Source organism: Rhinolophus sinicus, chromosome 1 (genome assembly GCF_057876585.1).
Source record: "Rhinolophus sinicus isolate RSI-liver-muscle chromosome 1, RSI-T2T, whole genome shotgun sequence".
Classification (NCBI taxonomy): domain Eukaryota; kingdom Metazoa; phylum Chordata; class Mammalia; order Chiroptera; family Rhinolophidae; genus Rhinolophus; species Rhinolophus sinicus.
The window spans coordinates 62,361,955-62,374,518 of record NC_142501.1 but is presented as its reverse complement, the minus strand read 5'-3'; the positions used below and the strand labels follow the sequence as shown (position 1 = coordinate 62,374,518).

Here is a 12,564-nt window from a genome sequence, read left to right as displayed (position 1 = left end):
TGCCCTTTGGGATTCGGACTAAAATAAACATGCACCACCTAAGAAACCAGGGAGCCGGTGCCAAGGCCTGGTAGGCATTCTTACCCTCTTCTGTGGGGGCGGAAGGCTCTCCCCAGTCTGTGAGTTTGCAGCTGCTGGCGCACCATCCCCCGAAGGACACACTAACAGTGTGGCAGAGAACAGCAGCTGTCATTATTCTAGTGTCTCCGTAAATTCTACCTGAGTGGGGTCCCTGCACCTAGGGCAGGGGACAGAAATGGTGTGAGCAGCTTCAGTGGCTTCAGAGCAAGGCAGGGGACATGTGTGACTCAGCTCCCAGCAGTGAGCCCAAGACATGCCTCTTCCAGGATGAGCTGCCAGGGTCTGAGCAAAACAAAGCGCCCTCTCCAAGTCACCTCCCTCCCCCCCACACCCCCACCATAGATCCCTGCCAACTTTCCAACGCTTGCGAGAGCTTTTCTACCTCCTAAATCTAAGAGGCCTGCTCAGAATGCAAAGGGGATTCCTCCTCCTGTTCCCATCATACTCTATTCCTGCAGGGCATCAGCAGATGGAGGCTGCCTTTTATATGCAAATATTTGGAACCCATTAATTCCCCAGTTCCTGTCACCTACCCTCCCTCTTGTAAGACCCGGTCTGTACCATCCAAATGGCAAAGAGAAGTTCCCTCCCAACTAGAACTATTAAAGACTTAAAGGCATGCTTACAGCCTGAGGGCCTGAAATAGACATTTTTGACACCAGTGCTGAATCAGATGTGGGCCTGGGAAACAAGACTCTACAAGAGGTGGATGACTTAAGGCAAAACTCTTGGGAAAGAGAAAGGCATTTGCTGTCTAATGAGGAAAATGATAGCTCTCGTTTCTTGACCCCTGACCAAATGCCGGGTACTGTGCTGAATGCTTTATGGAAGGCTCTTGTTTACTCTGGCAGGAACCTTTGAGGTCTGCACTATCATTATTCCAGATTTACAAGGAAGAAAAGAGGGGCTCCAAGAGGCTGAGGAATTTTTCCAGAACCACCCATCTGGGCGGTGGTAAAGCCAGGATTGGACCCTAGGCAACCCACACCCACCCCGAGCCCTTTGTATGCTCCACTGAAGAAGTAAAAGAACTAAGAACTGCCACAGAAATGGCAAGGACAGCAGAGACAATTAAGGATTTATCGGTCTCCTTCCACCCAGACATTAGAGTCAGTGGTTGTGAAAGGAGCTTCTGGCCTTCCCATAGTTCTTCAGCCCCTCTTGCTTTTTTGTTTTTCTTCCCTTCCCTGCTGGCCTTTCTCTGCTCCCTCCCGCTCGGAGCTCCGAGGAAGCCTGTGAGCCAAGCCCTGTGGACTGTGCCAAGTCAGGTCCCTCCCCGGCAGCCATTTCTTTCAGCAGAGCTTTGCTGATCAATATTGAAAGCTTCAGCCAGAGAAGAAAGATGTTCTCCAAATACAAAACTTGTCTCCCAGGGAGACTCTTCGTTAGGAGCGAGGGAGTACTTCAGACGGCCCCAGCCATTCTCTGATGTCTGCCCAGGAATCTGAATGAGGCCTTCAGTCGCGGCTACGTGGCTCCACATCCTGCTTCCAGATTGCAGGCTCCTCAGCCCGCCTCACAGTCTCGGCTGGTGCGTCACTGAATCCACTTCCCTTTCACGACCTGCAGCTGCACATTCTTCTTTGCTACTCACCCATATATTCTGAACTTGTATTTCATGTTTTGACTCAAATTTTCTCCCGCTGCTCCCTGCACCCCCTCAGTCTGTGGCACATGTACACAGACTTGTGTTCAGCCTCAGTACCAAAATCAGCAGAGCCCTCCTATTTTACTGTCACATTAAGCCATTTCTTTCATTGTCACCAAACCAGACAGCCCTTGGCAGACAGGAATTGGAGAACAAAATGGGAGAGAAGAGAAGCAGTTTTTTCCATCCAGACAAAGTTGTTTCGTCTTGTATCAGTTTTGATATAAAACAGTCTTGATAAATAAAGCAACCTTGCTAATGATTTCATGCCTGGGCAAGTTGACTCTGTTATATGGATGCCAATGAGCGCTAAAATGGCTACCAGCCTGCCTGAATATTGGAGCCCTGGCAAAAAAACCAAAAAAAAAACAAAAAAACCTGCCAAGAGCTGGATTCCTGGGGTTGTGTTGAGGAAAGATACCTGTAAGTGGCCTCATTTTACCTGTCTCTGATTTCATTTCATTACTGGTAGGAAATATCAGGAAACTGGTCCTAGAGTTCATTTGAACTGTTAAGTTACTGAATGCAGCATCTATTCCATCCCTTCAGTTGTCCAAACAGACTGCTCTTTTAAAGGGCGGGGTGGAGAGGGGCATCACATTCACCAGAGAAGCCTGGCAAAGAGAAGTCGTGTGGAGGAATCCGTGCTCCTGGCAACAAAGTTGGTAGAAAAGGACCTAGAGATTCTCCCTAAGCTTCCTGCTCAGGTTGGGGCTGTCCTTCCCTGAAGCAAATGGATACCTGGATGATGGCTAGAGGCTGACAAAATTGAGGTTCTGAAAGGAGAGGGAATTAGCAGCATAGGCCCACCACACAGTAAAAGTGTGAAGCGAAACCTAGCACCACTCCTATGGTATGGAGATCCTGAGCCAAGAAATTACCAAAACATGGTCTAGGACTGCAAAACCCATCGTGTCCCCCAGTAAAGACAAATTTTCAAATCTCTGTAGATAACCCAGGGCATATAGTGTTTACTACGTTTAGACCCTACTGAGGAGAAGCTTATATCTTACCTTTAAACCCACCATGAAAAACTAGTTTGATACAATGGAGCCTTCCCTCCAGGCTTCACCCACCACCCCACCCCCCGCCAAGAAAACCTAACAGAACAGGTTGAGAGAAATTTCAAACATGTGCAATAGAATCAAATGGTAAGAAGAGGTATAGATTTGGAAAACAAAAACAAAATAGAAACTCATAACGGTGAAAAATATGTCATTAAAATAAAGTAACTCACTGAATGGATTGGCTAGTAACTGCTAAAGCAGGAACAGGTGACTTGAAAGATATCACAGATTGAAAAAAAAAGAAAAGAAACAAATCTGGAAGGTAAATAAGATCTAATAGGAGTTAATTGAAAAAAGAAAAAAGAGGGGAAGCAATATTTAAAAAGTTAATTGCAGAGAATTTTCCACAGTCAAATATCTTCTCAGTTTGAAGAAGTAAAACTAATTTCCAACCATGATAAATAAATAAAGGAGTCCTCATTGTTATGTCTTAGTGGGACTTCATACCATCAACAATAAAACAACAACAAAAAAACTTGAAAAACTACCAGTGAGAAAAGACATATACTTACAAAGACATGATACAAGACAGACTTCTCCTCAACAAAAGAAGTCAGAAGTAAATGAAATATTATCTCCAAACTGCTTAGGGAAAATAATGGTCAATCTAGTATTCTGTACCCAAGAAATCTATCACCCAAGATTAAAGGCAAAAATAAAGAATTTTGTGGTCTGAACACTGGGTAAGTTTATCCCTCACAAGCCCTTGTTAAAAGAATTACTAAAAATGTACTTCAGCAGGAGAGAATCAAATCCAGAAGGAAGGAATGGCCTTCAAACAGCAAAAAAAGTTAGTATGTTGGTTTCTTTACATAAGTTATAAATGATGATAATGGCTAATAGAGTCTTAAAAACAAGGTGATATTAAAATAATAGGTAGTAACATGGAAGATGAAAAAAGGCATTCTAAGATCCTTTTATTTTCAGGAGGCAGACATAAATATTGACATGTAATTAAAAATTAATATATTGTATGTCAACTGTAATTGAAAAATAAAAACTCAAAAAATATTTAAGCATAAATGCTAAAAGAACAGAAACAGTAAACTAACACTTCTAACTAGTAGAGGGAAGAAAAATGTATTAAAGGAAGCTATCAACCTAATAGAAAGCTGGAATAAAGGAAAGAAAACAATAAATAGAAAATACAAAATAAGTGTGTGTTTGTCTTATATGTATGAATGATGGCAGAAACAGATTTAACTTACATCTTAATTACTCTAAGGTTAGATTTTAATTAGCCATGTACCACTAATGCAATCTACTTAAAATAGTACAAAGTTTAGAACAGTACAAAGTTTACTCTGCCGTGTGGATTTTATTATTGAAAAATATCGGAGTAAGAAGGTAGCATTGAAAATGATTGATTTCTTGCAGAAGAGACTGGGGATACCATTAACTAAGGATGATAGATGGGAAAGACCCACCTTGGAAGTGAAAATAAGATTTATTGACTTCTTCCGAAGTCTTAATTGGGGTCTACAAAGGAAATAAAGAAGGAACATTGGAGAGAAGAACTTGTGCCATGTGTCACAGAAGAGCAGACACAGGAGGAAAACTTGAAGTGTGTAAAGGCATGGAAGCTCCAAAAAGAAAGGAGGATTCAAGAAGAAAAGATAGGAGACTTCAAGGACAAAGAAGATGTAACTGTGCTGGAGAAAGGGTGAGCCGAATAGTATTGAGAAGAAGCCTTTAGATCTAGCGTTAAGAGGACAGATTAGTAGGGTGTTGGGCTTACTGGTAAGACATTAAGGAAGAAAATGGGAAGAAATCGAGGAAGCAAGAATGGATTTCTCTCTCAAGACATTCAGCACCTAAGGGAAGACAGAATGGATGGTGAAGAGAAAATTCAGGCTCAAGGGAAGTTACTTTGAAATAGGCAATAACCATTTTTAAGAAGAAAACCTTAAATTAGCTAGAGCCCTCAGGGAAATTAGTTTCCTGGGTAACCATCTTTTCTAGGTGACCTAATGCTGCTTTTTAAAATACCAAAGCTAATTTTGGCCATTTTAAAAATATCCAAAGTCACCAGTGATAGCAATATCAGGGTGGTCTCTTTCCTTTAACTATGAACGATATTCCTTCATGACTTAAATAACCAGTTAGACATTGTTTAACCTTGATCTCTGTCATTGCCCCTTGACTTGCAGTACCTGTTGAGGCCTATAAGGTTATTTGCCTCTAGACTAGCCACAGGAGCTGTCTTGAATTCCTTTAACTGTTTTTTGACATCTGAGTATGTTTCTTTTGCTGTCGGCCATCTTTTCCCATAACATGCCATAATTTTTCTATGACTAGTCTGCTTATGAGATGGGTTAAGGTGTGTTCAACCCTGAGAGATGAATCTACTCTGTGTACTGACTCAGCCAGGTTTCTAAACTTGAAAGGCTAAGGACCAAACCCTGGTCAATCACCAGGATAACAAACACCCTGATATTCCTGGTAGTCTTTCCCTATGTGGTCATAGCTCAGATATACAATTTAATATAAAACCAAGTAACCTGGGGTGTGCTTCTGAGAGGCTCTTTAGAATATAGTATATGAGCTGCAATATGTGAATTTGGGGACATTTATTTGGCCTCTTTGGAGGCCTTTCTGTTTATTTCCTGATCACACCAGGAGAGTGCTGAGAGGGCTAACTGGCTGTATCTTCCCTTAAGTGTTCAACCCTGAGAGATGTAACTTTGAGATTGCTGCCTCAAAGCTGATAATTGTCTCAATGCCAGTAGAAAAAGGGGGTTACCTCTCCTTCCTACCCACCACCCAGCATCTAGAAGGAAAGGCATTTATTACCTGATTAACTAAAATAGCCTCTGCTCTGCCACCTGTAGTGTATGCTACACTTCTGTCTGCTACCTGGGTTGTATAAATAAACTTGTGTTTCAAAGATTCTACAACCTAGAATCTTAACAATCCTGAGATCATTCGCCATAGGCCTTGGTCTTAATGTAATGATGGGGCTAGATGCAGGTCTTTTAACATGAAAACTATAAATGCATAAAGGGTTTTAACAGAAGGAATGGAGACTTCTGGTGTTCTGAATTCCATAACTCACAGTTCTGAAAACATGGCTGAGGTGTTCCAAATAGGGAAAGGCCACTAGTAATACTGGTGTGGTCTCGTGTTCAAGGCCTAGAGGCTGGCTTCCAAAAGGCCTTCCTCGTAGGGTGACATTTATAATCTTGGTGATTTACCAGACTCTGGCTTATAGCTTTTCAGGTTTAGAAACTCATTGAATCAACAGACAACAGATTCATTATCAGAGCTGGGCTTACCTTCACCAACCTTACAAGATCGATCTGCAAATCAAAACACCAATTGACATTTGTGTAAAAATATAACTGACTGACATTCTTAAAGGACAAATGACTAGCTCATTCCTTCCCTGTAGGCAGGCCTCCATGGGGAGGCATAGCACAATCAGGTTATTTGGTGAACATGAAATCAGAGTAATGGTGAATCACGTTCAATGGCATAGGCTAAGAGAGTAATCCATCCACACTAAATATGGTCCTACCAGTGGAACTAAATTTCTTTTAAGTCTGTCGGCTAAGATTCTTATTTGAATAGACACCTGCCGATGTTTTGTCTCATTCTTTTATGCCTCAAGGCTAACCTAGGCCCACATCCACCCAAATCACCTCCCACCCGCATCAGTCTTTCTCTAGATGTTAATATTTCCATCAGCTTATAGCATAGTCATTCTTTTGCTTAAGTTACAGCTTAAATCTCAATGAGCAATCCTATTTTCAAATTCTTGGGGGATCCCTCAATGTACTTACACTGGTCAAGAGGAGACTGTGGCATTGATAAGAATGGGTGGAACAGCTCACCCACACCGAGGTCTATCTGTCATTACTAATTAAAACCTTCACATTTTCACTATATTCCTACTGTACATGTAAATCATTAATATTTTTTTAAATTGACTCACTTTAAAAGAACAAATTTATTTTAAAAGGAAATGTACCCTTACCATAAGTGAAAATGACTATCCTTTGTCCTAAAAGGAATGTGACATACTAAAAATAAAAGCTCTTCTTTTTCCCATGTACTTTTTTAGCTAGACACTGTTTGCCACGGAAAGTTGAGCCTGAGCAGATCAATGTTAACAATACACTAGCACCAAACTGAGACTCTCCTTGGTATCATCAAAAACCTCAAAAGAAGACTGACCAGTGGAACAATTTAGGAGATTATTTAATATAGCTTATGTCTTGTCCATCTACCATCTAAAAAATAATTTACATTAGGCATCCCACATTTGGGGAAAGGATGCCGTAGGTTTTTTGAGACTTCAAGGATATGTGAAAACTATTTACATGGCTGTAGTGATGCTTCCTTTCTAGCCTTGCCTGACCCCAGCTTTTGCCTGAGGCTGCACTGATGGTCTCATTCCTGCTTCTTCCTGCACAGGTACACACTGGCAGCTCAGGACCTGGTGATGCGTGCCCGTGGTGTCCTGAAGGACAGAGGATGGCGGATATCTAATGACCGACTGGGCTCAGGAGACGACATATCTGTATATGTCATTCCTTTAATACATGGAAACAAACTGTCATGAAAACGGTCCAAGGAAGTGGAAGAACAGAAGGAAGAAAGCTGGGGTACCTCTTGGCAGGGCGGGCCTGGGAGTGCCCCAGCAGCGTTCCGGGTGATGCCACCTCTTCCCAGCCCAGGTGGGGAGTTTGCTGCTGAAAGGCCTCTCTGGCTGTGCTTCAAGAGGATCCTTAGGTTTCGGTTTCCTCTTTAGTATAAAAGGTCTGGATTCTCAACAAAAACTAAACATAAAGGCTGCTACTGAGTGTTGTGTTTCTTTTGGTTCCTTTACTAGGCCTCCTAGGTGGCCACTGCCTATTTTGGGTACACACATAATATTTATTTTATCTAGTCGCTGGAGCAGCCATTTTCAGGTTTAACTGGCAGAAGACTCTTCAGCCTGTCCAGCTGCAAATTTCTCTACAGGTTAAAAGTGCTGCATTGGAAAGTTGGGGATCATGCCTCAGAAAGTGTGAGTGCCCACCTTCTAGTAAGCCTGAGATTTATTTCAGGGAATGCCATCTGTGTGTGTGTGTGTGTGTGTGTGTGTGTGTGTGTGTGTGTGTGTGTCTCTGTTTTCATGATGCTGATGGGGGGAGGCAGGGATTTGGGGATGGGAGGATATTCCTTAAATCGTAATTGTTTCCCTTCCATAGAGCAGGCCTGGCTGGGACTTTCCAACTCCTTGCTGAGGGATGTGTGTGTCAGAGTCCAGCCCCGGCTGTCCCATATCCTGTAGCCCACACCACCCAGGCAACCACCTGGAACAGTGCCCTGGCTAACAGAGAGCTGTCTTTGTTGTGTAATCATTTGTTCCCAAGTTGCATTTTCTCACTAAATCAATGTGTTTTCATGAAAATTTTGGGTGTTTCTTTGGACCAACAGCTCCTCTATTGTCTTCTAGGGTCCCCCTTGTGTGGCTTGAGGTTTCTCTGTTTGTTTCTGAGTCTGGGTTTTCATTTCTGGAATGGCGTGTCCACCCGCCGCTATGCCATGGGGACACGCGTGAAGCAGTGTTTAATAGAGCAGGATAGGACGTTCCTTCTATCAGTCAGTTCTCCATACCTCACTTCAGGGCTGTCCCTCCATTTTGGATCCAGGTTCCATGGGCTGTGACTGTCCCCAAGCCCACTCCAAACATGTAAGTGTCAGAGTCTGTCAAGGGGCAGTAGGCCTACTCTCCCCATCATCTTTGGGCCAGGCCCACTCAGAATGACCTTTTAATAAAACTGAATTTGAATTAGGTTGACCGGTCATTCTCATGCTGTACGCCTGCCCCTTCTCCACGGAATCATGTCCCAGCTACCCAACGACTCAGAGCCCTCTTCTCACTTTTACTCCACCTCTGGGTGTTCCTCAGAAGAGCAGCAGAAGCAGTAGACAGACCAGACCTACCTGCTGCTTCACTGCCAGGAGGAATCGCAAGATAGATATTTGGAAATCACTTCTATCTCTCAGATTGCTTCTCTGCATTGGGGGACCTGGTACATCAATGTCCAATTACCAAATCTTCTTCCTGCAGAGCTTGTGGTATCACCGCCATCTTGACAACTTTTTGTAATTAAAACATTCTTCCCACCCAGTGAAGTAAAAGGTCATTGGTGTGACCCCCAAAATGCTGGAGAGGCAATTCCAGTTCTCATGTTTGTCTGAGTCCCTCCCCCAGGGGAGAGGACAGGAACCATTCTTTTGGGACAGTTAATCGCCTGCATATATATTTTCTTAGGAATGGCCTGGAGCCTTCCTACTCAGGAGTGTGTTCATCACATAGTGTGGCAACTACTTGGCAAGTCACCCACCAGGTGGTTGTCAAAATGTCGCCTGCGTGCTCGCTTCGGCAGCACATATACTAAAATGTCGCCTGGAAAGAATTGGACTGCAACCTTGTCAGGAGTCCTCTTCATCTGACAGCTTCCCTCCTCCTTTGGTAAATCTTAGGTACTCCAAACATCTCTGTGGACAGAAGTTTGTGGTAAACTGTTTGTTTCTCTGGCAGACTATGCACCATGGGAAAACATGAAGACCCCCTACAACCATGTGGTCCATTTTCTGTTCCTGCCCTGACTCTCAAAGCCACGTACAAACTGGAAACTTGAGAAAGTTTTCCTTGGAGGACTGAGCCACCAGCTTTAGGAAGCTGTTCTCACAAGTAGTCACCTCTCTCCTGTGTTCCCATGACCGTTCATTTATTTCCTGTCCTGGGCTTCTATCTGGGCCCTAACTTGAGCTTCACTAGTTTTAGCTGAGCCACCAGAGACAAAGTTTGGGTGTAGACATCACGGAGATGTCATGACAACTTCCTACTCAATTCATCAATTCATTTACTACCAAGGCATGTCTCAGGAAAAACTCTGGAACCTCCTTATTCAACTTACCCTAAAGTGTTGAGCATTTAGTCCTACTGATTTTAGTTGGAAAGGTACCTAGGAATTCTTTTCATAAGCCCCCTTGGGTGGAAAGGTCTCAGTAGCAAGCTGAAGCCATGAATCTGTTTGGGGGATGGGAGGAAAACTACAAATGAGGTGAAGAAATCAAATGGGAAAAAATGATTTGTTAATGCCTAAAGCAGATCTACCCAGCATTGATATTGCTCTGTGAATTGAGCTTACTTGGTTTTGGCTTTATTTTTCACCCAGGCCCCACGTGATCCCATCCCAGAGCAGTAAATGTGTCTACATAACAGGTTGGCCCTTCGTGCATTCCTGGATAGGTCAAAAGGCAACACACTCAAAATTCTGCAGAGCATATTTATATGTGGTTCTGAAATCTTGTGTATCTGAGTTATAGCCAAATCTGCTTGCCCTCATAGCCTCAGAGGAAGTCTAGTTTAATAAAAAGCTTTTGATTTCTAGTCAAGTCTTTATTGTTGTCTTGGGGTGTGTGTGGCCACTTCCTTTAATGAAAGGCACTTTCAGTTCTAAATCTCATTGTTGGGCTGGCCCCTGCTCTTTAGAATATTTGGTGACACTCTCTTCGTTAAAAAGAGCAAACTCACACTCCATCCACACTCTTCAGCATTTTCCCAGGCAACAACCAAAGCTCAGAACACCTGAAATCTGAGCAGTGCCAGCAGTCAGAGGTCGAGGTCTGCAGTGGTTGTACATACATAACTGCTATTCTTGGGGTGGGAAGGGAGAGGGGAAAATCAGGCTAGGCCAGGTACTCAGCTGTCTACTAGGACAAACCCCCAAAAAGTGAATTTCACTTATTTTCCACAATACACAGCTTTGAGAAATTTGGGGTGTTTAATTTTTTAATCCCTAGCAATTTACCTCCATGGGTTGTGTCAAGTCAGCCATGCTCACCCTCTTCTTACTCTGAAGTATTCATTTACTTCTTACAGCTATAGGTGAGCAGGGATGAGAGTCCCCAGTACCCAATTTGGCCTTAGATCTTGGCCATTCGGGTAAGGATTTTGGCTTATCAAGACTAGCATGGAAACACTTGGGAAAAAATCTCCCACATCTTTAAAACTCTGATTCTCCTCTTGATCTCACCTCCTTTCTCATCTGTCAGTGAACTTTACATGGCCACGGGTGGTCATTGGTTTTCTTTCCACCACAGTTTGAGGATCTAACCTTTCCTTAAAGACTTAGCAGCTCCACTCTTTTCAGAGGGGATGTTAGGCTTTCATGAGATTCTATTTTCAGTGCGTTAGTGCTTCTGGGATACTTGGAGAAAGCAATGAGAGTCCTTGTCTGTAAAGAACAACCAGGCCGACCCAAAAAGTTACCAGATCTAAGAAAATAGTAAAAATTATACGTTAGAAACTTGGATTTTTGAGGATTTACAATTAGAGAGAAATTTTGCAGCCTGCACACTATACGTAGCCCACCTTGCCGAGCAAGCTGTGGTGTCGTGTGGGTGGTGGGTGATGTGGCTTATGTCTGTACACTGGGGCTTTGCAAAGGACACTACACGAGCAGCCCGACTTGCCTCTTCTGTGAGCACCGTGGCAGCTCTTTGTCAGATGTGAGTGCCAGTCTGGGGATTACTGCACTTTCTAATCCACAATGTTATCTGTGTAAATAGCTTTAATTTTTCCTCTGTGTATTAGATGAAGTTTTGTTCATGTACAGACCAGGTAGACAGTGACCGAATGAGGCTGTATATGTTCTGTTGTTTTCTACTGTGATGTACTTGAAGGAGAAGCTCATGTCCTCCACTCTTCCGATCTTCCACAGTATTTTGTGTTTGTTTGGGGACCCCTGAGGTTACTCTTGTACTCTTGTTTTTGCCTCCATTTTCTTTGTTTCTTCTGGAGACTCGGGGAAGCCTACGGTGGAATTGTTTGTAAAGAATGTATCATAAGGTCTGGGTTTCCAAAAGTACCCTACATACAGTGAATGAGAGGCCTCTACCTGAAAATGGTTTCAGAACCATGTACCTCTATGCGTTGTGATTGTGAAACCTTGACCTTTGTAACCCAAAAGTGAAAACTATTTAGTAATGGGGATCTATTTTGTGTTTTGAAACTTAGGTCCAATGTTCCCTGGAAAACTAAAGAAATGTATCTGCTCAATGACATTTTAAAATAAAATATATATATGTATATAGGACACCTTTAGCAAAACTTGTGTGTCATTTCTTCAATTCACTATGAAGTTTCTTCATATCAGGTAATGGAATGGTGAGTGTATCGCCTAATATAGAGTTAATCAACTGTGAACAGACTTAAAAGAAAATCAAAAGGGAATGGATGCCAGCACTACACATCTTCACAGGAATAGCAGTAAAGGCTGTACATTTCAACAGTGTCACCAGAAGACCGGCCGCCATGGATATTACTCCCAAGAGGTATTCTTTTTATTTTATTTTATTGAGGTAATAATTGACGTATAATATTAGTTCCAGGTATACAACCTAATGTTTTGATATTTGGATATATTGTGAATTGATCGCCACAATAAGTCTGGTTAACATCCATCACCGTACTTAGTTACAGAATTATTTTTTCCTTGTTATGAGATCTTTTAAGGTCTCTGCTCCCTTAGCAACATTTAAATATGCAATGCAGTATTTTTAACTATAGTGACCGTGCTGCACATTACATACCCGTGACTTACTTATTTAATAACTGGAAGTTTGCACCTTTTGATGACCTTCACGCATTGTGTCCATCCCCCACCCCACCTCTGACAACTACCAATTCGTTCTCTGTATTTCTGAGTTATTTTTTTTTAAGACTCCACATCTAAGTGAGATCATATGGAATTAGTCTTTGTCTGA

General features: G+C 42.6%; 1 protein-coding gene across 1 annotated transcript in view; it reads left to right on the top strand.

Annotated features, from left to right (window-relative positions):
* PPM1H (protein phosphatase, Mg2+/Mn2+ dependent 1H) overlaps positions 1–11,894 on the top strand; it is a 237,844-nt gene extending 225,950 nt beyond the window's left edge. Inside the window, exon 10 of the mRNA XM_019732426.3 lies at positions 7,213–11,894. Coding sequence (XP_019587985.1) covers positions 7,213–7,360 — 148 coding nt within the window. The 3' untranslated portion in view covers positions 7,361–11,894. The remainder of the gene's footprint in view (positions 1–7,212) is intronic.
* The last annotated feature ends 670 nt before the right edge of the window (positions 11,895–12,564 follow it).